At 40.8% G+C, this 27963-nt stretch overlaps 1 protein-coding gene across 1 annotated transcript; it reads left to right on the forward strand.

Annotated features, from left to right (window-relative positions):
- The first annotated feature begins 823 nt into the window (after nucleotides 1–823).
- On the forward strand, nucleotides 824–27852 carry atp8b2 (ATPase phospholipid transporting 8B2). Its single transcript, XM_080470863.1, has 30 exons — nucleotides 824–935; nucleotides 4566–4633; nucleotides 9498–9556; nucleotides 9673–9786; nucleotides 10039–10137; nucleotides 10252–10313; nucleotides 10450–10522; nucleotides 11102–11172; nucleotides 11265–11344; nucleotides 11781–11939; nucleotides 12016–12104; nucleotides 12323–12519; nucleotides 13953–14073; nucleotides 15010–15097; nucleotides 15177–15211; nucleotides 15305–15464; nucleotides 15548–15736; nucleotides 16323–16438; nucleotides 16667–16831; nucleotides 17166–17277; nucleotides 18240–18345; nucleotides 19211–19463; nucleotides 19589–19772; nucleotides 20779–21002; nucleotides 21098–21181; nucleotides 21386–21631; nucleotides 21765–21903; nucleotides 22761–22891; nucleotides 23740–24342; nucleotides 25825–27852. The coding sequence occupies exons 2-30, from the start codon at nucleotides 4609–4611 to the stop codon at nucleotides 25921–25923; spliced, it is 4083 nt and encodes a 1360-aa protein (XP_080326989.1). The 5' UTR covers nucleotides 824–935; nucleotides 4566–4608; the 3' UTR covers nucleotides 25924–27852.
- The last annotated feature ends 111 nt before the right edge of the window (nucleotides 27853–27963 follow it).

A 27963-nucleotide genomic window follows, 5' to 3' on the forward strand; every position in this document is an offset into this window, starting at 1 on the left:
TCTCTGAGATAAAATGAGATCAGCGTCCATTGGGAGCACAAACACAAAAACCCCATCAAAATGTGCAGAAAGTGCAGGAATAGGTTGTTATGACTTTTGTTAATGGTCTCCTAACTCTTCCTGAATAAATCGTAAAAAACTGCGAAAAAATGTCAGCTACAAAGTGGATGGGAGAGGCACCTCATGGAGGAGATGAACGGATATGTAAAGTGATCAGCGTCTGTTGCCGTTGAGTACAGCTTTATTCGGCTTCAGCATTCACACTTGCATTTTCTTCAGGAAATGCAAAGCGTCTAGTTTGTTATGCCAGCTACACTGCAATCCACAGTGAATAAATTAGAAAACAGAGGTCATTTTCATGGAATCTATTTTATCATTTTAAAATCGTCGCAGAGTCACACCAGAGACTTTATATAGAGATGGTATATGTTTGACGCCCCTGTTAAGTAGAATGAATGAATGAAGTGGAGGAGAGAACACTGACAGAACAACAGAGGGCGGTATAACACAAAACAAAACTTTGCTCATTGTGACCGGTTCAAGCTTAAAAAACAAACAAACAAAAAAACAAATAGTTGATCAGTAAATTATCGTTGAAATTGGGATATTAGTAACAGTGATGCAGTTATTATAATAGTTATGATAAAGAAGATATCCTGAGTAAAACATCTTCCTTAGAGCTGCAAGTTCAAGTAAAGGTGTAAGAAGTGAAGGAAGTGACACCCCCCACTCTCTCTTTCTCTCTCTCCTTCTCTCTCTCTATCCGGGCTGTAGCCAAACCCTCTCTCACCTCCACACGGTGTACATCCCCCGTGCCTTCCCCAGCCTCCCTCCCACCTCTGTGGCCTTATATCTCCACCTCACCATGACCTGGGCGGCTGGATCTTCCAGGATTCCTCCGGATCAAACACGTTTCTAACGCCGACTTGCACAAGGTAGGATGAGAGTCTGCAGAGCATCTGCCTCACATGCATGTGTCTGTCTCACTGTATCAGCTGGAAATATTGATGTGTGTCTCGGTTTCCACTGTGAAGTCCTCAGCTCTTATTACTGCAGCAATGTGATGTACTTTAGAGCGGCTCGGTTTATGTACATAATGTTGATTTTAACCTCAGAGGCTCTTGGTATCTGTCACAACATTTCCCAAACTCAAAACGAAAGTTAGATATCTCACTGTGGATTTCTCAGAAGTTACTTGTAGACTAACTGTAAGATGCAGAATAAAGATATGAGGGATGTCCCTGTAATAAAATTACACCAACAAAATAATTATTGTTGCCTTCAATTCCTTTGTCATATTAAAATATTTTAAACGTGTATTCAAATCATTCATTCTTTACAGCCGTACATTTATCATACATTTCTTTGAAAGATTGTGTATTTGCTTTCTCATGAAGGGGTACAATTGTATCATTCCATTATAGGAGTAAATACGTGTATCATCATGAAAAATCTTCAAATGAAAAACCACTTGAGATCAGACTTAAAGCTTATTTGTTGAACTTTATTGGATTTATTGTTTTACTTTGTTAATAACTTTATCATCATATAGAAAATTGTCAAGTTTGCATTAGAAGGCTATGGTGTGAATTTACAAATGACTGTGTGATGTGCAAATATTGAATAAAAAAATTGATCAGAATGATTTGAAATTCTCAAAGACCCAGATCACGGACAGCTTCAGATGTTGTACGTGAGAAATCGGACTATGTAAATAAAGATAACCAGCTAAAGTTGATTGCAGTAACACATTCCAAAAATATTTGCACCCAGTTGAATCTGGACTGATTCAGGAACACTTCTAGAAACCACTGTCTGTGCCGTCTAAACCTCATTTGCAAGTTTAAAAGAAGCGTTATGTGAACACAATCGACAATTACAAAACTAAAGCATCTTTTGTTACACGGAATGCTGCTCGGTGGTAAACATGGTTCCTCCAAAACCTTTTGAGTTGTGTTTCTGCCATCAGACGTGAAATTATGTTTTTATCAAATTATAAAATGACTCCCCACAGTTCTATACAGAAGCAGTGGTATTTTCTGGAGTTGTTTGTTTTGCATGTTTACTTACTAAAATAATGACCAATGAGAATACACATTTGATCTTTTTTTGTTTTAGTTTATCATCTTACTCTGCCATGGTGTCCCCCTTGGTGGTTCATTGTATTTACCTTGACCTTGAAGGTTGGGGGGGGGGGGGATTACAGTTGTAGCAGGAAGCTGATTCAGTTTAAAGCTGGTCAAGTGCAAGCTGCGTTTTACTTCTGTTGGCGACTCTGCGAAAAGGGAGCAGATGAATAGACATTCATAATATGATATCCTTCTGAAAATACAAAAGTTTTCAATAAAGCAATAGCGGAGATCGCCACACAGCTGACTTGCACTCTGTAGTACACAATAAGCTTAAAGTAATTTAACACAAACATATTTTTGTTATGATAACTCAAGTCAACTGAAAACATGTAAATCCATTCAAGTAAGTTCAACTCATTCTTTTGACTTTAATGCCCTACGGTAGTTATAAGATGGTTTAAACAAAATATAACTTTGCATTTTAATTAAAAGTGTTTTCATTAAGCGTCATTATTTAATTTGTATTCTTCTTATTATTATTGATTAGGTAAAAAGGAAAGGCCAAATATCTTACATTTTAATGTATTTTATTTATTCATTTATTATATTGTGCCTTATTTGTTTTTGTATAACCCTGCAAAAGGTACAAATTATTGTTAGTCAAGTATTTTAATGTCTTAAAACTGTGTACTTTATTTACTTAAGCTATGACAGTAAATACTGAAGTTGCAATTGGACCAGACTAAAGAACAAGATCATATTTTAAGTTGAGAAACGTCTTCAGAGAAACATCTGACCACGTTCAATTACCTGGTTCAATTACATTGAGTTACATACCTCCATACGGTTTGCCAAAGATTTACCCTGCTGACACTGATAATATATTCTTCTCTTTCCTTTTTGCAATATTCACCTCAAGACCTGAGTTACAGTTGGCATTACAGCTCAAACTAACACATTTTATGGAGGATTTTTTTTTACCGCTCCAAATCCTCAGAAACCTCAACCAGACAGTGTTGAAAGGGAATCTGCTCAGAAGATAAGAAAGGTGCTCAGATATTCAGTGTGTCCCTCGTGGTTCTCACTGTCCTGGCTGCCAGGTTTTATTTCATACGGGCACAGTGGATCGACGGGGTTACACAAGCCGCAGATGGAGGAGGTTGGGAGAGTGAGGTGAGAGAACATGGGACACAACAATTATTCTCGCCTTGTAGATGGCCAGATGCATTATATGGTCTATGAAGTGAGAGGAGAGAGCTAATCGGACTGGACGACAGGCCAAGAGGCAAAGTTGGATACTGTAGCTGAAAGCTGATCGCAGAAAAGCAGAGCAGCGCTTTCTCAAGAGTATTGATTTGATATGCACTGCCCCCAATCCTTGTCTGCCTTATGGCCTGGATCTGGTGCTCTGTACCATTAACTCAAAACAAAGATGTGTAATAATTCACCTCAGCTGCCTCGTCTGTCATCTTCTGACGTCAAGCTACTGTACTGAGCTTTGACGAAGAGAAGAGAAGAGAAGAGAAGAGAAGAGAAGAGAAGAAAAGAGAAGAGGCACTCCATTACTCTTTCTCATTGACTGCACACCTACAGTGGATATGGCCTGAGCCACCAGTCCCCTGACACAGTGTGCCACTGAGGCAAATGCAGCTCTCTGCTGAATGTCATTTCCTTATTATGACTCTAACAGACCAGAAATGTTGTGGTGCAATAGTGTGCAAGTCCTGTTGTGTTGTTGTGCACTCGCACTCTGATGCTTCACCGATTTTCCCTTTTCAGTGTGAGGATAAAGAATATATTTCACCGCTTTCAGCACCCCAGAACAGCTCTGTACTTTCTTTGGGTGAATTGTTTTTAAAGGGGTTATTCCTTAGATTTTTGATTTATTTTTTTTGATACTTCACATCAAAAATAATACTGCTATTATGGCTCCTGAGGTGAAAAGAATACATAAAATTTGCACTCAAGTACCACAAATCTTTCCCAATTATCCACAGTTACATGTTAAACATCATTAATTAAAGGTACGCACTACTTGTTTTACAAAATACTTAAATAATACCTGCATTTGAACTGCTTTTCAATGCAATGTTGATCTAATTCAATTTACTTATGTGAAACATATCCATCCAAGTTAATGTTCAGTTCAAAGTATAAACTTATTGGCAACAAAACTGCAGACAGCATAGTTTGAATACTAATTCAAATTGTGGGTGGACAAAGGAGAGACTTATCATTTAAAAGTAGCAAAGTACATGGTGTTAATTTGACTCAGGTAGGAGTAAAATTAATCTAATTTAAAACATGTGTTCGGAAGTACATGCACCCAAAAGTACTACTGAAGTACAGTGATGTCGTTATTTGTTTTGAGTTTCATCCCTTGTGGTTCTTACTGCACTCATTCCTTCACTCTCCTCTCTGTCTGTCTCTCAGTGCTTCTTAATCACAGTGATTACCTGTGTAATCATCGCCTGCTCTGCTCTCCTTCACCAGACAGTCCCATGGGCCAGAGCAGAGGGTCACCAGCAGAGTGGAGATGTTCAGAAAGAAGCCTCCTCCAGGTCAGCCAGCGGTGCTAAACACTTTCTAAACACAGGAGCTTTAAGCAGGTTCCGTCCATTTAGTGATTCCTTGGTGACAGTGACAAATGAGGGAAATAAAGCAGGAGATTTTCATTGTTTTTCCAGAAAAGCCAGTCAGACCCTTCAGAGTCTCATTCTTTATAGTGAGCCTTAAACTGCAGGTATGTCATTGAAACGGAGTTGTCACATAGAATGCATTGAATTGAGATTCCCCTCTCATTGTTCATTGGTGCAGTAACAGGATGCATGAATATATCCACGTTTATTAAAATATGCCCAGAGAAAGATTTTCTAGGGTGGTAGGGCATATATTTCCCGCTGGACTACATGTGCCCATTTCTGCTGATTATTATTTTGCTAAATCATTTTTCCCACAGGGTTAGAAAAAATATAATTAGATTGCATCGTGATTAAAGCTATTTTCAATAGAAGACTGGACCTATAACCAGTCTGTCAAAATAAAAGTAGAGCCAATCTCTTATAGTTTAACTTACCCAAACGCATTTGCTGCACAGAACGTTGCCACATGTTGTGTAGTTATTCTTGGTTGAATGCTGGACTTTTTCTTTGTTGTTTTATCCGCTGGAGGCTGTGAAGTGCATCAGCCTGTCCCAGGCCAAACAGAGACTCAGACTCACACACTCACAACAAAGGGCAATGTAGAGACACCAATTAACCCGATATACATGCTTTTGAGCTGAAGGAGGAAACCAGAGGGTCAGAAGAAAATGCATGCTTGCAAAAAGATAACATCCAAACTCAACTCTCCAAAGTCCAACCTGTACTTGATCTGTAACATACCACTATGTTAAATATGAGTTTTAATGAAGTACATGTCAATTCTGAAATCCATTTATTCTTGATTATTTTCATTCATGATGTATTTAAATATAGAATAGGACATGCAAGAACATATATTTTGTAAACAAGCGTTTAGGGTAAAGTAACTTGTGTTTCATACGTTTTTCTCTTTGTCTGTGCACGTGCATGATCACAGATTTGCACTGAGAATAGGATCGTGGGGTGCATACTAAAAACACTCATAAGCGGTTGCTCTGTCTTTAATGTATCGGCACGCGGCTCGTACCGCAGCACGTGCGGAGGCACCTGTCTGGCCCCTCCCACTGCGGCGCACCTTCTGCCATTAAATATGCAGGCAACTGAACTACTGCGTAAGCCATTTGGGCTCAAAACTACCGAGTCTGAGTCTCGTGTGGTCACCGTGTTCGGAGCCAAAATGGCGCCCAGTTACCTCGCTCAGCGACTTGCCTGAGCCGTAGGGTCCCTGCAGAGGCGGTATCCATAGAAACACCCTTCAAACTTCCAGCCGCCGGTGGTTACGTAATGCCTCCAGCGGACAGTTCATGTTGTGGATGAGAATCAGACTGATGCAGCCTCCCGGACCGATGAGGCAGCAGATTTATAAAAACACTGCTGATGTGCGTTTGTTCAACATTGAGACGAAGCCTCTGCAGCGTCTCGGCTGTGAAACCCACAACCTACATTTTTAATGCAGTTCTTTTGCAGTCACAGCCTGTTCCCGGTGACACATTAATTGTGAAGTCGCTGATAGTGAATGATCTCATTGGGAAAAAAAAAAGTGACCTCAGTAGATGGTGAGAAAGCAGAGGAAAACACGCACCAAGCCCGCACGTGCATGAGTGCATTTTGCAGAGAGGTGGGATAGGAGGTGGGGGGGAGGCGGGAGTGGGACCGTCCGACTCCTTAATGCAACTTGTCTGAAGTTGGGAGCCAAGGACGAGGACGAGATGTGGCGGTCAGCAAACAGAGCTCAGACAGCGAATATCGAGCAGTGATTTCCAGAAACACCTAAGATGACAGTACCTGCAGACATCCCGGAGAAGTGGTTTGAAGTGGTTCTTTCTCTGCACAGAAAGAAAAAGAAAAAAGGATTCAAAGGGGGGAAATCCAGAAAGAGGCGGACAGGTATGATCAATGTGACAGTGAAAGCTGTTGGTCGGACAATAGATTTTTCTTTTTTTTTTACTGTGACTCCCACTGGAGGTAAACACACCCTGCACCTTTTTTTAATCTATTTTTTTAATTAAATAAATGTAACTGTCATCCTCATCTCATTGAGTCCAAGTTTCATTCTTCATGTCCATATCATATCTGTGTTAGTAAGCATGCTCTGCACACCTCATCATATCACATGTCTGCATAATAGAAATATTTGTTGTACTGTGCCACTTGTATAAACATCTCCTGCAGTAACTAAGATGGGTTTTATTAGACATAAAATGCAAATGTAAATAACAATGATGTTATAGTGTGACTTTTCACAAAGAATTTCTTTACCAATAATGTCCTGTGTTTATTGTTTTCAGTCATATTGTGTAATGAACAGCAGTTGAGTTGTCTAATGTTAGTGATGAATTCATTGTTTTTTAATATAAAATATGTATGTGAACACCAAGCTGTGTTTACCTGAATCTAGGTTTTGTGTAAGTGGCTGATGCCCTTGTCTGTGTAGCCATAGACACTGATCAATCTTCCTGGCGCCATGCAGCCTCCACTGCACTGCTTGGTCTGTATCCTTATTCCTTTGCTTAACTATCATGAATCACAATGGATGTGCACCTTCATCTGACCTCCGGCCCATCAGTCTGTCACTGTGTCACTCGCATTGTTTTTCAACAAATTAGATCACTGTGCAGGCACACTCACATTTGTGCGCTCGACTGCAGACGATTCTCCTATCCCTTCTCCATATAATTGGATCAGCCACTCTGAGAGATGATCATTTCTCCTCGGAGTGATGTGATCCTGACTTAGGGTTAGTCATGGTAAGGACATTAGCATTTCCCATAGCAGAGGTTCACTGTGCAGTGTGCTCTCATTAACTGTTATGACTCCAGTCTGCCCCAATGCTGTCATTACACAGTGTGTGTCACTTGTGTAGCTGTGTGGAGATCCAACGCTGTGTGTTTGTGCTCTCACATGACCCAGCGTGAGGGGAGGAGCCTCAGAGTGACAGGGGGGCGGAGAAAGCAAAATGAGAGCTTTGAGTTTGATGTATGGTTATTCATGATCTATCACATTAAGTCAATCAATGTTCATTTACCCATTTATATGAAATTGTGAATCAAAACCTTAAGCTTAGAGTAAGGCTGCGCATGAAAGTTTCTCAGTAATGGAGTCTTATAAATCTATACTGCTTTGCTGTATGGCACGTAGGGTGCGTCAGGGCTTTTAATGCCCTTGAAGTTGTCAGAGACATGAAACACTTACTGAGCTATTTGCTAAAGATGCTCATGCATTTGGGCTGAGTGGGTCAGTTTGCACAGGAATAGCTGGGTCAGAGACGGTTTGGTACTGACAATAGATTCTGGAACGCCTCGGTGCTGACCTGACATGGCACATGCATATTTCCTGCTTCAACTAGACTTAATGCAGTCTTGGCACGGTATGTTAGGTCGGTGGGTATCTCTCTGGAGTACTCGTGCCACGGAAAACATCAACATGACCTTCAGGGAGAGAAGAAGAGAAAAATGCAAGAGGAAACAGAAAGAGAAGGGGGATGATTTGAAGAGTTAAAATTAAACAGGTTTTCCCCGTGAGTGTCCCAAACACTACACCAGTATGCCACCCCAGTATAAAATATTATATTTATGTCATGCATGCGCTTTATTATTTCTTGATATTTTATCCACAGCAGATGCCTTTTTTAATTTGTTCTTCAAAATAACAATGAAAAGATAAAGGACTTCATCCGTATCACAATTGCTGCTTCACTTGTTGAAATTCTTCTCCGTCACAGTAGAAATGAGAACAAAAAAAAAAGATTGTTTTCCAAATTGACAATATCCGCTGAGACAGCAGCTCAGCCGGTCTGTGGCCAAGCAGAGCTCCTCTCCCAGAACAAATCTGTCTTATGATCTGACAACAAAGCAGAGGTCTAATGGGATTTTTTTTTGGAGTGGTCTGTTTTCGGTGAAGACAGCAGGGGCAAAGATGTAGGTTATGAGCTGTACATGCATGATGAGAGGTCTTCACAGTGCTGCAAGAAACAGGAAACCACAGTGTATTTGTTTATGTGTGTGGGAGTGACTATAGGGCAATGGCTTCTGTTGTGTGATGTCCCTTCCTCTGGCGCCTCATTGCCTCTCAGCCATCAGTGAACAGTATGTTAAGGACTTTGTTTGTTTTGAAGCTGCATTATCTCTATTTATTACATTCTGCCTTTATTGACCAGTGCACAGGCATGTAAACAGTGAATTGCACTGTGCAAAACAGGCCGGTCATTTTGTTCTATCAGCCATCTCATCAATATTAGAGGAGACACTCCCAACATACTCTGCATCAACATAACCAGAAACCTGAAAACAGCAGGAGGTTAAAAAGCAGGGTCAGAGGGAGTAAACGAGTACAAGAAGAAATCAGATTGTTTAATGTATACTCTCTGAAACATTAAACCGAATTGTTCTCTTGGTTCATTTGTGTCATTAGTACTCGTGTTGATGCTTGCAGTCGTGCTTAATTGTTTATCTGACCCAGACTGTACATCCGGTCCTTAACAAGACAGAAGCAGTTTCAGTGTAAGACAGAATGATTGTGTCTGGCGACAACATGAAAACAATGCCGTGTACTCTCTACGTCACTGGGCACTGATTTATGGATAAATATACTGAAATATTTGCCTGTTCTTGTGTCTGTCCTCTTCTTTTGCCAAAGATCATTAAATGATAACATTTATAACATTGCTGCCAAATGAATGTTTGCGGTGCACCTCATGTGATTTCAGTTGTTTGATATCTTTGTGTTTTTGGTTTTGATGACATTTAATTTCTAATGTCTCACCTTGTGTTTTTGGTTTTTCCAGAGGAGGAAAGAAGGCTCAGAGCCAATGACAGAGAGTACAACGAAAAGTTTCAGTATGCAGTAAGATCATTTTCTCATGTACCTAAATCCTGAAACATGTAGCCTGTTGGTCCAAAATAACTCAAATGATTGAGCCTCGACAAAATGATGTATTTGCTTTCAACCTTTTTCATCAGAGCAACTGCATCATGACATCCAAGTACAACATCATCACCTTTCTGCCCGTCAACCTGTTTGAGCAGTTCCAGGAAGTAGCCAACACGTACTTTCTCTTCCTGCTCATACTGCAGGTTAGTGTGTGTGTCTGCGCGTGCGTGCCATTTATCTGCTGTATTTATGTTTAGTTTTGCACATATTGTTAACATAAACAGCAAAAAAGTGAATTGTGCAAGAGTGAATGGAAGGGACTGGTATTATTTTTTTGCATGAAAACGAAACAAAAAGTCCAGCGAGAAGTGAATGAGAACAATAACTCTCTTACGAAAACGTCCTCGGCTCCTGTGTCTCTCTTCTCCAACAATATTCAAACTGCCTGTGTCTAGTTGATCCCTCAGATCTCCTCCCTCTCCTGGTTCACTACCATCGTGCCTCTAGCTCTGGTGCTGAGCATCACCGCAGTAAAGGATGCAACAGACGACTATGTGAGTATGACCTGAAGCACAGAAGCTCCCCGGCTTACAGCTGAGAGAATAATAGTCAACCACATGACTTCCATTCAAGATGAGCTTGCAGTGATTTATTTTTCTTGCTTCTAGTTTCGCCATAAAAGCGACAACCAAGTGAACAATCGACAGTCTCAGGTCCTCATCCGTGGCTCGTGAGTCATTTGAATAACATTGGATTAATAATTTTTTTATTTAGCCTACAGTTTTATAAATGAGGTGAATCACTTCTATGCTTTCTTTTTTTTTTCCACATCTCTTCACTGCTTTGACTTTGACCCTCTGTTGCAGGCTTCAGAATGAAAAGTGGCTGAATGTTCGAGTGGGCGATATCATTAAGCTGGAAAACAACCAGTTTGTGGCAGTAAGTGTGTCATCACCAAGACACCGACGCACACCAACAAATGAGAGCAGCGCTGAAGCATTCCCCGAGTTGTAATTCACTTTCTTTTGACCTGATTGACTGAGGCGATTGCAATTTTACGGCAGTGGAAGTGTCACAAAATGTGCAGTTTTTGAACATTACTGTATGTTTTTGATGATACCCTTTGCTACGTGTGTGACACACTGGTGGATCTTTGTGATTTTACGGTCGTAATTTGGAAATCATCAAGGCTATCGTAACAACTAGTGAATGGCCTCAAAGCTTTATTTATCTATTCTTTGGTTATTGTGTAATTTTCTTGATCTCATAAAGGTTGTAGGAGTTCATGTTGTTAGGATTCAAACAAAATCACTGAAAAAAAACAATTATAATTGTTATTATTGAAGAATTGCACCAAAGTCGGTGTTGTAGAGTTGCTGAATTTCGTCACTAACATGTTTAATTCATTTTACCTACGGGAGTGATTAATGCAAACTGTCACCTAAATGTCGCCTTTCTAAATCTGTGTGTCTGTGCCGTGCAGTCGATACTAACCACAGCTATTGTGTCTGTTTTCAGGCTGACCTGCTCCTGTTGTGCAGCACTGAACCTCACGGGCTCTGTTACATCGAGACAGCCGAGCTAGACGGGTCTGAAAACACACGCTGCACCTTCTCTTAGAAATAACAGCGTCTGACGACCTGCAGAAGCAGCATGTAAAAGTTTGTCTATCTTCTTGCAGAGAGACGAATATGAAAGTGCGTCAGTCTGTGTCAGTAACGTGTGAACTTGGAGACCCCAACAACTTGGCTTCATTTGATGGTGAGAATTCAGCACAAACTTCTTTTCTCCTAAAATCATAACCCGGTTTTCAGTGTTTGCTTCATTCAAATCTTTTTTTTATCCTTCTTAGTCTTACATTTTTACACACACACACACTCTGTACTCGTCTGCCACCACTGAATGACAGCCTATCATTTCCCACCCCCCATCATGCACATCGAAGGAGCTTTGTGTCAGCAAAAGCACGCCCACACATCCCTCACCTGCGCAGGAAAATGCATTACTGCAGCAAACCAACCCCCACTCTGCCTCATATCAGCTTACAAATACGTGTGCATCTACTTCTACGTGTGTGTTTAGGTTTTGACAACAGCTGGATCTCACAGGGACGTTTCATTTAAGTCGAGATCCTCATCACATCTAATTTGAGTGTTTGTGTTGATTTTCATTTGCCGTTTCTCTTCTTTGTGTGAAGGTGAGGTCGTGTGCGAGCCACCCAACAATAAGCTGGATCGTTTTTGCGGGACTCTGTACTGGAGGGACAAGAAATACCCCCTGACCAATCAGAACATGCTGCTTCGAGGATGCATGCTCCGCAACACTGAAGCCTGCTATGGCTTGGTCATCTTTGCAGGTGTGTGACTATTTTCACATGAAGACACACCAGGGAAATGTTTAGAAAACTCACTCTGATCCTGCTTCTGTCGAAGGCCCGGACACCAAGCTCATGCAGAACAGCGGTCGCACCAAGTTTAAGCGTACGAGCATCGATCGCCTGATGAACACTCTGGTCCTCTGGGTAGGACACCCCAAACCTCTCACTTTCATGGCTCATGACTATTTCAGGACATGATCTCAGAGGCTTAAATTTAGTTTCATATATCTATATCCCAGTAATGTACTCTCTCCTCATTTAGGCTAAACGGGTTACAGATCTAAATGTGTGATAGTTGTTTGAAACTCCACGATTGCTCACTCACTGTCCTGAGTGTGACTCCATCTGTGCATCTCTATCAGATCTTTTGCTTCCTGGTGTGTATGGGTGTGATCCTTGCCGTGGGTAACGCAGTGTGGGAGAGCGAGGTGGGCTCACTTTTTCAGAGCTACCTGCCTTGGGACCCTCCGGTGGACAACTTCTTGTTCTCTGCCTTCCTCTCTTTTTGGTCCTACGTCATCATTCTCAACACTGTGGTGCCTATCTCTCTTTATGTCAGGTAAGAGGACGTCCAAAGTGAAAAGTTTATGAGAGACAAAAAAAAGGCCAAATAAATAGGAAACAAAAGATGGGACATTAATGCTGACGACTTGCTGTTTACACCAACTGTGCCGGCCCGTTTCAAAGCACCACACTATTGTAACCCCATAGTCAGCCAATCGACTTGATAGTGATACATAGGATTTAGAGAGGATCAAACACAGTGAGGACAAAAAGCCTCAGAAAACCTCTGCAGGCCATCAAGGAAGTTTGCTTACACTGACACACAGAGTGTGATTTGCACGTAGGGACAAGAGTAACAATAAACTCTTCTGGTCTATATATCTTCAATTCTCTGGGAAAACATGCACACTGAAGGATCCATAAATCAGGAAATCCCCAAAATTATGGTCTGTCAACAACCATGCAGAAAGAAATATTATGGTAGATTTTTACAACCTGGTTGTAGTTGTTTTTGTTCTTTATATTAAGCTGTGTTGAAAATGTGGGGAAAACATGTCAAAGTAAATATATTTTCAAAATGTAGTCACTCTACTTCCCACAAAACAAAACAAAAATGGGTCATTAATGGTGTCAATGGTAAATGCTATTATGTCACCAATTTACAACAACAGAAGACAAAAAGGACAATATAAAATCTGCTCATGGCTTCAACTTTCAGATAAATCTTTATAAACAGCCCTGCAACCATTGAACTTGTCATCCTCATTGTTTTGTACTGGAACTTATTTCAGAACTGTACTTTGTCTTCATAACACACATATTACATTCAGTTCCAAAATACACATTTTATTAAGATCACCATCAGTTTTTAACTCCACTTCTTCCTTTTTATTTATGATTTCTTCAAAATAAAATGACAGAATGAAACAGACTATAGGTTGCCCTCTCTACCTGAATCTCTCCCATCACCGATCAAACCATGCTCACCAACATTTTGAATAATCCTAATGCCACAGATGTAATTCAAAGTGATTTATATGGTTGAGTTCAGTGATTAAAATTCTCTTAAGGTTTCTCTGTTTTTTACATTCTGAGAGTCCCACTCTTTACAGACATTTTTTTGTAAAGTAGCAACAAGTGCACCTTTTAAAAACATCTTCTTTTGATCATATTGTGATGTACACATTTCCTTCTTACATTAAAGATTAACATTGTCCTCTAGAATAAGACATTACTAAAGAAATCTGATTAGAACAGCTGCAGATTTGGTCCAAACTACATATTATTTTGTTTGACCACTTTTTATTTTTATTTCTAAGCTTCATATCTTTAACCTCTCAATTGATGAATTTGACACTAAAAGAATACTGACTTATGAACTAAATGATGTACTATCATCATCGTATGATTGTTTTGTTATGAACAGTGCCACTTTACCAGTCTTGCTGTTTTGTTAATCACCCCACCCCCCCTCTGTCTCTCGCTCAGTGTGGAGGTGATCAGGCTGGGTCACAGCTACTTCATCAACTGGGACCAGAAGATGTTCTGCTCTCAGTGTAACACAGCGGCTGAGGCCAGAACTACCACTTTGAACGAGGAGCTGGGACAGGTGGGCAGACACTCGGCGGATCCAGTCTCTGTATGGTAGACACAAGGATAGGACCATAGTGATTGAAGCTATTTCACCAGGAGACCAAGGAAACACCTCAAATTAATGTGTATTAAACATCAAGAGAAGTGGAGCGGTCACCTCTCACACATCAAGAGTGAAACAAACTTTTACCTCCCAAGTTTGCTGTTTGGATCAATTGGCAATAAGCCATTTCTCAAAAAATGAAAGTCAGTTAGGTAGCTCTTAATATAAAAAACCTGCATCTGTCATAACTGTTACACTTGTGGCTGTTCAGTATAGCTTGTTTTCAACATTGGATTTGTTTTTACACTTACATTTTACTTCTGAAAATGTGCCTTTAACACCGTATATATTAGCTTTAAAGTCCACTTATTTCTTTTTTTATTGTAATTTCTATGACGCTAGAGGAAATAAGAAATGCTGGTATATGAATCAACCCTGCCAGGAAACATAACCCTCTCTAATCACACCTGGGGTATATTCCATTATGTTTACTGCTCATAGGTTCTGCCCGCTTGTCTGTCGATCAAAGCATTTCTTTGACTGTCAGCACTTCAGTAATTTAGCTTAGATTTTTTTGAACAAAAATTTTCCATCAATTGTAGTTAATTATGCATCTAATGAATGGAGCCGCAGTGTTCCTTTTGGAAACATAAAATTTACATCAAGACTAAAAGGATTTTTAAAACTAAAAGGATGCTGACGACAGTCATGGAAGGCATTTTGTTTTCTTGATGACTTTCGTCACACTTGCCTGATGGCTGATGAAAATGGACAAACTACATCCCGGACATGAAGGTGATGAAGTGTAGAAGGTTCTGAAATTAAAAATGAAAGAAGACAAATCTTTAAAGAGCAGGAAACAGGGGATTGTGTAATATTTGCTGTTTTTATTGTCATTGTTTCTCTTAGGTTGAATACATCTTCAGTGACAAGACCGGGACCCTCACTCAGAACATCATGAGCTTCAACAAGTGCTCCATCAACGGACAGACATACGGTAAATGCGCAAGGACATGCAGCATGACTGCATACAAAGAATATACACAGGTTTTAAGTCATGCTTGTGTTCCTGTCAGGCGAGGTGGCAGATCCACTGGCAAGTCAGCCAAAGGTAAGTAGTCATTTCTATTCTCCATGTGTTTAGAAACACTTTTTGCACTGCTAGTTTATACGGTTATTACCATAATCTCATGTTCCCCCTCAGAGGATCGATTTCACCCCCTTCAACCCTCTGGCGGACCTCGACTTCTGTTTCTACGATGACAGGCTGCTTGAATCGGTGAAAGTTGGAGACTCTCACACTCAGGAGTTTTTCCGCCTGCTGTCTCTCTGTCACACCGTCATGAGTGAGGAGAAGAGCGAAGGTGAGAAGACAGAATAAATCAATTAACAGGGAAGAGTGACACCAGTTATTTATTGTTTGTTATGTTTTTTCTGTCCTACACAGGGGAGCTCGTTTATAAGGCTCAGTCTCCAGATGAGGGCGCTCTAGTGACAGCCGCCAGGAACTTTGGCTTTGTGTTTCGCTCTCGAACACCCGGGACCATCACCACCACGGAGATGGGACGGAGGGTCACCTACTCACTGCTGGCCATACTGGACTTCAACAACATACGCAAGAGGATGTCTGTTATAGGTGCGGAAGAGTCAGCAGTCTTTTTGTCATCTGACTGTAGGAAAAAAAAACTATTGAACATGCAATATGTGTATATTATTTGTCATTGAGATTTTATTTTAAATAGCCCATTTTATTTACTGACAAGTGCTGATTGTAAAACGTTACATTTTGCAAAAGACAAAACAGTATTGGCTTTATAGAGAGAATCAGGTGTAACTTATGTGTATCTTGTAAAATATTTTTCCAATGTGATTACTCTTTAACAATGTGCCTCATTGGGTAGTTTTCCTCTTTCCTTGATATTTCTCTGATCTCTGCTTAAACTCTATTATCCACAAGATGACTTTAAATGAGTGTTTGTCAGACGTATATCTGATCCTTTCTGTGATGCCCCGGGATTTATCTTTTAAAAGCTGCGGACAAACTGAGCACAGGTCATAAATGAGTTACGTCTTTAGTGCTGTAGACACACGGAGTACACACTCATGAATCAGTGTTAAACTGTCATCGTCCAGATTGGCTGTGTGACTAATTTAATGAGAGAAAGATTGAGTGTGATTGAGTATTGTCTTTGCTTTCATCCCACCCTGATTTTCACTTTCAGTGCGTAACCCAGAGGGCAGGATCCGTCTGTACTGTAAAGGCGCCGACACTGTGCTGCTGGAGAGACTCCACCAGTGTAACCAGGAACTGACAATTGTCACCTCAGACCATCTAAATGTATGTAATCACACCAGAGGTCCCAGGAACACTTCAAAAGCTTGAATGGAGCTGCACTGCCACCTAGTGTCATGTTTCTAGATTTTTACAGAATTTTCTTTCTGTGAGGATATAATTAACATTAAGTCAAACCGTTTTCGGGCCCTATATATGTCCAACATGTGCATTTCCATGCATGTTCAGTGTTTGTGATTATTACATTATTTGTGCCTATGTTTTGGTCTCTAGGAGTATGCAGCCGATGGGTTACGGACGCTGGCTCTCGCCTACAGAGATCTTTCAGAGGATGAATGGGAGTCCTGGTCGGAGAGCCACAGCCACGCTGACAAAGCCACCGACTGCCGCGAAGACAGGCTGGCTGCTGTTTATGAGCAAATAGAACAAGATATGATGGTCAGTGAATCAGTTTGAGTGGGCCTATTGTACCTGAATTTAATTATCTATATTTTATGTGGTCAGGCTGACTTATATTATCATTATCATTGTTTCTCAAAGCCATTCTATGCTTTTTGTTCAAAGCGAAGTAAAAAGAGTGTTTTGAAAAGAGGAACTTTGTGGTTTTCTGTTTTGAGCTGAATGGTTTTGCACATTGCACTGTTTAGTTTTGTTTTTAAACTGATTTGCATTATTCATAATATTTCCTGTCATAATGCAAATTGTTGTTAAGCTCTTCCTCAATGTCTTTGCTGGATTATAAAATCTTGCACACGTATATGTGTGTGTCTAGCTCCTGGGTGCCACAGCTATAGAAGACAAGCTGCAGGAAGGCGTCCCAGAGACCATTGCAATCCTCTCCCTGGCCAACATCAAGATCTGGGTTCTCACTGGAGATAAGCAGGGTGAGATGCACACATTTCACACACTCCTGTAGCTTACAAGCTAATGTCTGAAAAGCACCAAGTTACAAAATTCAAACCCACAGGGAGCCACATCATGTCGAGGTGACCAGGTGAAGCACTGAGGCATCACTGCAGGCTCCTCTGTGGCTCTGTGGATGCCGTCATTGGTCATTCATTTATTCATACTGCCGCTCCCTTGTTGTGACGGCACACAGACACTATGAATGAATCCACCCAAAGTACAGAAACCATTTGTTCTGAACTACAATGGAAGAAAAGGACTTTAAAATACTGAATTGCATCCAGAACACACCAGGTTGTGTGACATCGGATCTCAAATTTGGACATTAGTTACCTAACAATTTAGTATTATATAATATGACCACGAGCTGATTGAGAAATAGTGAGTCACATATGACATATTTTTAAGTCACTGGGAGGAAGACATTTTCCCATTTCCTACTGGGAATGCTGTCAAACTGGAACTTTGGACTGGAAGAGTGAGAAATTTCAGAAGTAAATCTGACTGCTCAACATGGCAACCATTTTGGAAAAACAACAAATGTATTTACTATTTATTTTACACATACCTATAAAAATGAATCATCTTTGTTCGTCTCAACACTTCTGTGCAATTGATTGTTTTAACTAAAAACCTTTATATTTGCTTTTAAAACAATTGTTACATTAAAAAAAAAAAAAAAAAAAAACTGAAAACAAAGTTCAGTAAATGTGTATGAATCTAGTATGAAAAGGTCATAAATCATGATTGAGGTATGCAATGATGTGCTCGTTTGCCCCTTTCCTAAAATGAAGTTTAAACTACAGTGCCTGAAAGATGACATTACTACTTTTCCATATGTGCAATGATCAGACAGACACCTGTGATCTTGTTGTGCCGTTTCCTTGTGTTCCTCTAAAGGGCTTAGCTGAACTCAGTCATGTCCTCTCCTCTCATTCAGAGACGGCTGTGAACATCGGCTATTCCTGCAAGATGCTGACAGACGATATGACCGAAGTGTTCATCATCGGTGGTCACACGGTCCAGAGTGTACGGCAGGAGCTCAGGTCAGTCCGTCTATCTGTCTACCCACAAGTCTCTGCTTCTCTGCACTGAAGGGCCCACACAGTGATTTCAAGTAGCGCAGGACAGCTGCCGCACCAAAATAAACTGAGAAGTTCATGCTTGACTGCAGAGTAGTTGTGGCAACGCCGCGGTCCTGCTACTTTGCAACAATGACTGAACAGTGTCCAGTGTGTTTTATGTGTTCTGAGTTGGCCTCTGCAGTCAATGCAAAGAGTAAAACCATTAAAGAAATTTAAGAAAATAAAACAAAAAAATGTTAATGCATTTTCTCCGTTATTCTTCAAACTTGTTGCTGTTTTGTTTACTTTTTTAGTTTATTTGTTCAATGTGTTTTATTCCTTGTTATGGATACCTCCCTCACCTTTGCTGCTCCATAATAATCATGTTATCTACACCCAATTCTCTTTACTGCTTAGAACTACTCTGTTTGATTTTAAAGAGAGTATCCTTATGCTTCCCAGATATACTATATATGTTGTACTAGTACTAGTACTAGTACTTCTTCCCTCAGGCTGTCCGCCTGCTGAACCTGAAACGAGAGACTCAACAAACTGCCTTGTATATACTGTGCACTATTCAACATTTAGATTTTTGCATCTACCTATATTTATCTCTTGTCTGCTTTAAATTTTATTCTTCTAATCGTATTATCAAAATTGTTGTTTTGAAGTACCAAAAACATTTAACAGCACATTTTACTGTGTATAATTGTGTGTGACAAATAAAGGACTTGACTTGACGCCTAAAAAAAGGAAACAACAAAAAGATAGAAACGGACTATTTTGAGTTTATTCTCAGAAGAATACACAAGCACCGATGACATGAACAAACTGTGTTTCTCTTCAGGAGGGCGAGAGAAAGAATGATTGAGATGTCACAAACCAGAGAGAAAGAGGGAGGGATGGAGGGATTTGCTGAGGCCCGTTTCGAGAGAAACGGGTTCAATGAAGGACAAGAAGGAGATGGTGCAGCGAGAAAGGAAGAAGGGGAACAGAGAAATGGAGGACAAGAAGGAGGGAAACAGCTGCATTCCTCTCCCTCTAACTTAATGGACAGCATCTCTGGAGAGTTTGCCCTCGTGGTCAACGGTCACAGTCTGGTATGACGACCACACACATGTACTCCCCACAAATACGTGAACGCGCCTGCAGAGAGCATGAAACATTAAGTCGTTTGCTTTTACTCAGTCTCTTTCACCTCTCTCTCTCGCTTGCCTCCCCGTAGGCCCACGCGCTTGAAGCAGACATGGAGTCGGAGTTTGTGTCGACGGCGTGCGCGTGCAAAGCGGTGATCTGTTGCCGGGTGACGCCGCTGCAGAAAGCTCAGGTGGTGGAGCTCATCAAGAAGCACAAGAAGGCCGTCACCTTGGCTATAGGGGATGGCGCAAACGACATTAGCATGATCAAAAGTGAGTTGTGTGTTCCGGATTGAATCAGGGAAGAAGCACATGAAGTGCAAAGTGAGTTACTGTTGAGATGGAGAGAGAAAAGGGAGAAGTGCAGTTTGGCCATGTGGTCATCGTTGTTGTTGTGTCTACGTTTGAGCAATGGAAGTTCTCAGCAGAGGCCGAGTGTTTGACGTCGTTTAACTATGTTACAAGGAGTGACGAAGGCTCTGTGGAAATGTGTGTTGTAGTGCAGTATCTTCTTGTGGTTGAAACTAGTTTACCAGTTCTCAAAAGAAGAAAAAAAACATTTCTCACCTGTGGATAAAAAAAAAAGTTAATTTAACCCAAAATGATGATGTTTTCCACATGACACATATGTTCAGCTGAATGTGTGTGTGAAACAATGAAGGCACACTGAAGAGGCAGCTGAAGGTGAAACCTTATTATCAAGATTTTTATCTTTACATCTGAAAGCTTCACATCTCAAATAGTATTGTGTATCTGATTAAATATTGATTTATCTTATATATATTCAGGGTCCTTCATCAAATCCCAATTTTAGCAGGGAAAAACCTGTCCAAATTTATCATGCAAGTTGTGATGACTCTGTCAAATGCAGCAGCTTTATAGAGTAATCAAACTATTGCATCACTTTGTGCCTGTGTCTGCAGCTCTACATCATGTCCGCATGTGCAATCGATTTCCTGTAATGAATTTGTGTAAGCACATTGCAGATATACAAGTAATGGAGCTTTGCTGGGCAGGTTTGGTTTACATCTGGTAATTTCTCATGTTTTAAAAGTAGAACACCTTCTACAGTATCTTCTCTTTTTTTTTTCAAAATGCATCTTTTCAGTCAGTGAAAAATGATATATATGGTTTCTGGTTTGGAGGAAATTGGAGTACTCAGAGAAAACTCCAGCTTGCACAGGTAGAATGTGCAAACGTCCCTGCACTTCAGTTCCAGATAGAGGTTCTGCCCTCCCAAATTCACTCCTTGTTTTGTGTGTTCTTCTCGCTGCAACAGGCGCTCACATTGGAGTCGGCATCTCAGGTCAGGAGGGGATCCAGGCGGTGCTGGCCAGCGACTATTCCTTCTCCCAGTTTCGCTTCCTCCAGAGACTCCTGCTGGTCCATGGCCGCTGGTCCTACCTGCGCATGTGCCGCTTCCTCTGCTACTTCTTCTACAAGAACTTTGCCTTCACCATGGTGCACTTCTGGTTTGGCTTCTTCTGCGGCTTCTCTGCTCAGGTCAGACTTCGGCCTTCCTGATGGAACCGCAACATCAAGAATTGTTAAGTTTTAACTCTGTTCGTGTGTGTTTCTCTGTCTCCTCCGTCTTGCAGACGGTTTACGATCAATACTTCATCACTCTCTACAACATTGTCTACACATCGCTCCCTGTGCTGGCCATGGGGATCTTTGACCAGGTCTTCAATTTGTTGCTCTAACCTAAACGTGCATTTATAAGCATTCATGTTCTGCAGACAATGAAATCTGATGTTTATTGATTAACATGGCAGCAAAAACGTAAATGTGTGAAGAACATTAAGAAGTCCAGCGTCCAACAAAAAGAGTGAGAGTTGTTCAGGTTTAGTTTTAGTGATGGAGGCTCATATTTCCACTCTGCCCAGGATGTTCCTGAGCAGAGAAGCCTGGAGTATCCGAAGCTGTACGAGCCCGGGCAGCTCAACCTGCTCTTCAACAAGAGAGAGTTCTTCATCTGCATCGCCCAGGGCATCTACACGTCAGTGGTGCTGTTTTTTGTACCCTACGCCATCCTGTCAGACGCCACTCAGAGCACCGGCGTGCCCCTCGCCGACTACCAGACCTTTGCGGTCACCACGGCAACGGCCCTGGTCATTGTGGTCAGTGTGCAGGTGAGTAAATCCAGTAGTAGTGTTCGCTTTCCACACGGCTCCATTTCACTATTGTTTGTTCTACTTTCCTGTATTAACTGTGCACCTCGGCTGCTCTTTCGTTCTTTGTGTGCCTGTTTGTGTGTCTTTGCAGATCGCTCTCGACACGGGCTTCTGGACGGTCTTCAACCATGTGTTTGTGTGGGGTTCTCTGGCCTCCTATTTCACCATCATGTTTGCTCTGAACAGTCAGACCCTGTTCAGGATCTTTCCCAATCAGTTCCACTTCGTAGGTTGGTCCCCTGATTTCTCAGTATTTCTCTGTCACAACCACACAAACAAACTTCAGCCAAACAAGTCATATATTTATTTATGCAGCTATATTCAAAATACTTTTTTTCCCACGACGTTAAACTGACATACTTAATTTACAGTTGTCCGTATACATGTAGAGGTTGTTTCTTTTTTTGGGGGGGTGGTGCTGCCTTTTTTTGTTTGTTTTTACATGATAAAATGGCAAAGGTCTGTATGAGAAGCTAGGACAGGGGATAGGATGTTGTGAGATGCATGACCAATAGATACAGACAGTTGACAAGATTAACAGGAGTAAAAAAAAAAGCATGATTACAATCTAATGGTATGAGGATGATTTATCAATTTATTAAGAATAAATTCACTGATATCCTTACTACAAGTACTATTACAGCTATAATCATTCCTATGAATTACAGTATTAGTTTCATTATAGTAATTATGATACATGCATACAGTTATAACTTAATTGTGTTCATTACAGGAGGTCTCACATGTGACTTGCATAGTTTTTGTTTTTTTTTCAAAATGTGTGTTCTAATAAGATCAAATAAAGGTAGACGTGAACAGTAAACTTAATTCTGAATTGGTGTGTTAAATTATTTAAATTCAAATTGGCGATCATCTTAAATATTTAAAATGTACTGTGAGATTATTAAAACGTTTAATTTTCAACATACTATATTTGTTTAGTACTGCAAATTTGTAATGCACTTTTGTGTGTGTGTGTGTGTGTGTGTGTGTGTGTGTGTGTGTGTGTGTGTGTGTGTGTGTGTGTGTGTGTGTGTGTGTGTGTGTGTGTGTGTGTGTGTTTGTGTGTGTGTGTTTGTGTGTATAGGTAGCGCACAGAGCACATTATTGCAGCCCGTGGTGTGGTTAACGATTGCACTAGCGACAGTAATATGCATCGTTCCAGTTTTGGCGTTCCGCTTCCTCAAGCTGGACCTCAAACCTCAGCTCTCAGACACGGTGAGAAAACACACAAAAAAACAATTTCTCACTCCGATTTGTCCATCTTTTCCGTTGCGACATGTGTTACTGTCTTTCCAGTATGTCAGCTTCATACCGACTGGGGCCAATGATTAACTTTACAAGTTAAAACATCTGAGTGTGTGTTGTTGGTGATAATGAGCTCATGCTTACCATCACTGGCCTCGTGCACTCTAAACATACTGCAAATATTGACTTGATCAGTGTATTCTGATGACACGAGCTGCTTTCAGTAGATGAAGTAAAGGCCTGGATTTTAGTTTCACGGTCAGTGAGTCATGCAGCGACTGAGAAGTCAAGCAAAACCAAAGTCAAGGTGGTGTGAAGAAGTTCCTTTTTCAAATTGGACGTTCTGTTTCTGCGGTCACTGCCGGGTTTTTCTTCTGGGTATAAATTTAGATTTATTTATATTTAACATGAGCTGATACATGAGAATAAAAAATAAGTTGACAAAGACTTTGATCGATTCACAAAGTACATGCTTCACTACTGATTACACCCACAGTTTGAATGACACCATTTGATCTGCTCTTTTGTAGCCATACATATTGAAAAAAATAAATAAATCCCTGCATTAATTCTAAAGTGACTGCATGTATAAACCAAACGGTCAAAGTGTCAGTGTATGTAATTAGATTGAGAAATGTTCTTTCACTATAGTAAAAAAGGTAACTAAAACTTTCTGTAGTTCTTTTTAACGGTTTTAGGAGTATGAGACAATTTAAGCAAATTAACATTAAATTTTTTTCAGTACTATTGCCATATCTACTGTACATATCACAAAGGCTACAAACTAAAAGCCTCTGTATCCTCCTGCTCTTCCTCAGGTGCGTTACACACAGTTAGTGCGACAGAAGAGACGGAAGCTGGCCGGTCGCAGTGCCGGTGGCGCCTGGCGTGACGTGGGCAGCGTGTCCGAGGGCCGGCTGGGGGTCCGCAGTGGCTCCAGGAGGTCAGGCTACGCCTTTGCCCACCAGGAGGGCTTTGGAGAGCTGATCACTTCGGGGAAAAACATGCGCCTCTCGTCTCTGGCTCTGGCCACCTTCGCCTCGAGACACAGCTCGAGCTGGATAGACACGCTCCGCAGGAAGAAAACCACTCTCACTAACACTCCCCCCAGCACCTCGGGGGAGTGCAGCCCGGCACCAAGCTGCCTCTCCGGGTCCGTCCCGCCACTTTCCAACTCTTCCTCCGTTCTGGGCGGCTCTCAGGATACGCCCATCGAGGAGGAAACAATCACTGCACCAGCTCAGAACACACAGACTGTCCGGGTTTCGTTCCCACAAAGCCCGCCATCTCTCGCCGCAGCTCCAGAAGCTGCCGAACCTCAGGGTGCAGCTCAGGCCTCCAGCTCTTTCACCCCCGCTGCAGCGCGGTCCCCCGGGGACGACTCACCTGGAGGCTGGGCGCTCTCTCTGGGGGCTGTGCAGGTCAGCTACTGTCCTCTCTTTTCTATACACAGAAAGGAAATCATATCGTGACTGTAACAGAGACATTCACTGTGTTTTTCTCAAACATCACTGCGCCGAGAAATAACATCACCATCAAACATTTCAAACATTATAATTTACATTTCCTATAATGTTTTTATCACCACAATCCACCCTCCATTGGATTGGATTGCATTTGGCCCAACACACAGCATTGTTTTGTGTTTTGTATCGTGTGTGTGTGTGACTGCATTTTCCACAGGGATTATTTCAAGACTTGAATAGTTTTTGGTTATTGTTCCTTAATTCTTGGGCATATGTGCCTCTGTCTTCTGACTTGTTTCCAGGTAATGTCTATTTAATCAAATGGACTACATTCCATCATCAACATGAAAGATTTATTATGTCTTTGGTGTGAAAACCTTCCCGTCTCCTCTGCTCACATTGATGCAGCTTTCATCAAAAAGTGATCTGCGCGGAGCAGTGAGGCATTTTTTTGGACGTATCTGAAGCGCTCCTCTGCTGGAGTCATGAGCGTCTCTTTGAATGGCTGCAAATCATTTTCATTGGCCTCAATCGCTGCTACAGGAAACAGTTTCCGACAGGAAAATAAGAATAATTTGAATTGCCAATATAAAATCGAACTACAAATCTCTAAAAGCATAGTGCATAAAACGCAGCCAGCTTTCCGTTTTTTTCGCTGTTGTTCATTTTTAAAAAGTCTAAACGTGACTGACGTTTCTCCGCTTTCACTGATTCCAGCTGCTGTGGCCTGCTGTTCACTGAGGCTGTTTCAGAGTACTTTCATAGTTCAGCTTCTTCACACAACAGCACATTGATACCAGTATCTGTATCTGTATATCACAAGTTATTTCCAATCATGCAACTATCTTTAAATCACTCACTTTTCTACCATTTAACTTTTTTAAATTGTTTATCAGGCATTTCCCTTCTGTGGTACCTCATACATTTTTTTTTTCTGTTTCTTCAAAAAATTATTCTTTTAAAACAAGCACAGTGTAGATTAATTCAAAAAAGGTGTAAAACACTTTGATAGCTTGTTTATTTATGAAATTTCACACATTCATGACAATGCATGAGACTTTCACATTGGTCTGGCTCAGTATCTTTTAATCAAAGTTATTCCCCTGAACTTGAAAAATATATATATGGTGGAAGATGCTTTACATAGTAGTAATTCATGTTTAGAGCTTTCGGTTTCTTTGGCAAAATACCTGATGTATTTTGAGACATTGTACAGGCAATCACAATGTAATATTATTAAAGTATAATGATAAAGTTTATGAGGTACTGGTGAGTAATTTACTTTCCAAAAGATTTGATTATTCTTAAATGACATTTAACGTCAAAAAGTCCCAAAAGTCAGATAGTGAGTAAAACCTGAAAAGGTCAAGCTGTTTCTCTTCACAAGTGACCTTTTTCAAAGCTGCCAACCTTTGACTTTCCTCTCTCGTCCAATAGGAAGCTCTGTTTGGCTGGAAGGGTTTTGCTGCTCGAGCCAGTGCGTCCAGCAGCACAGGATCGCCTTCTGTTGCCAAGAAAACCAGCGAGAATGAGTGAACCTCACACGACAGATGGATGAATCCCATCCTGGCTACTGTTTCTGAGATATCTGAACATCTGTACAGGACGCCTCGTGTGCTTCTCTGGAGATTTCATAAGAATGGACAGAACACATCAAGTGGTTAGAAGAAAATGACCACGCAGTCCTCAAAATAAATGAACTATGAGATTCAGGAAGTGATACATCCTGCTGACATGAACTTCCCCAGATATAAATTAAGATAATTAATTTGACCGTGTGTGTGACTATACTGTGTTCTTACAGATGTTTCAGTATACGTGTGAGGAAAGGTTGAGAAACATGAGAGGATCACTCGCGAGTTGATTTTCTACCAGACTGTTTCTGCTTCTCATTTTTCAAACCTCACTCACATCTACGCCTCAAATACAACGTCCCCTGGAATCAACACTGGGATGAATGTAGCAGAAACGCAAGTGAGCCGCAAGCATTGCTCTCTGCAGAAGTTTCTGCCATTTAATGATTATAAACAAGCCTCTGCTTTGACTAACGCTCTCAGTGAGAACGATATTATAATTTACAGAAAACTGTTGCTACATCGGTGTCCCTGTTTTTTCAGCTATGTTTTTTCTTCTTATACTACACTGAAAGTTGTTGTTGTTTTTTTTAACTATTTTGTTTTGCATCATATTGATGTTTAAATATTGGCCTGTTTGAGTTGCACTTTTGAAGGAGTTTTCAGTGCTAAACTTTGGAGGTTAGACCCGTTTTTGGTTTGACAAAGGCCAGCTCGTGCAATTCTTTTCTGAAAAATAACAAAGAATGAAAACCTGCTTCTGGGTAAGTTTAAGTCAGTGGGTTAGGTCTCTGGGTATTCTGGTTTCCAAGTTAGATTGACTGGTGACTCTTAAATGACTTGTACCTATGAAAGCGAGTGTGTGTGGTTGCATTATGATGGCCTGGAAGATAGATGGACTGAGGAGGGGGGAAAAAAAGAAAGAGAAATAGCTGAAGAGCAAAGCTATTATTTTGGTAAAACTCTCATTTTATAACTGAATTTGTTGTGAAATAAAATAAATTGATGTTAAAAGTTTTCATGCAAATTCCACAGTTGCATATTACATATAAAGACTTAACAAATATTTCAAATTGAAAGCATCTGATGAACACAAGAAGAATATATTATGTTTTATTGTTAAAAACATTAAAAGTCCAGCACTGAATCAGAGATTACTACCTGGGGTGAGACACAGCTTGCGCTGTACACTAGAATCAGAATAGAATTTCTGGACTTACACTGGTGCAATAATGAAGCCCCGTGAGTGAAGGTCAATCAATCCCACTTTGAAAACCCTGGCTCAAGCATGAGGCAACAGTGACTGGACCTCTGCAGGTGGTTTTTCAAAGTCTTCGGCATCCGCGTAGTCATTTTGTGAGTTAAAAGAGTTGTTTTGATTCACAATGCGTGCAGACGATCCAGTGAAGTGCTTTCATATTGTCTGTATAAGTGAAGGAAAGAGGAGAATCATGCCTTAATGATGCCAAATATTGGCCTGTTTTTGTTCCGTCGGTCAAGTGTATCTGTGTATTATCGTTCTCGTCAAGTAATCAATCAAAAGAGTGACTAAGGGGCATTACCTTCTATCTCTCTGTAACACTGATGCAGTTAACATGAACTCTGATCTGATCATAAACCGAGTTACACCACCTTCTAATTTCAATCAGATACGGCCAATCTGATTTGTTACAAGGGTTTGTGTGGCACAAATTAAAACATCATTTAATCTGATTACTGTCATCCATGTACTCGCAGCTTCAGTCACCATTAAAGCCGTTGAACCCACAACATAATACTGATGTGATTTCAGAGACTTGTGGATTGTCCTGCGTTAACCTTCAACAAGAGTTTAAGGAGGGAACAGTGTTGTATGGATTATGGAGCCATTAAATAAAAAGGTCTTTCTTTCAAAACAAACCCAGTGTGTGTGTGTGGTATGTGAATGCTATTTTATGACACCAAGAGTAGGAATTAATACACAATATCAGCAGACAATTGATAAATGTGCTCATACAAAACT

This window comes from Lipophrys pholis, assembly GCF_963383615.2.
Source record: "Lipophrys pholis genome assembly, chromosome: 9".
Classification (NCBI taxonomy): Eukaryota; Metazoa; Chordata; class Actinopteri; order Blenniiformes; family Blenniidae; genus Lipophrys; species Lipophrys pholis.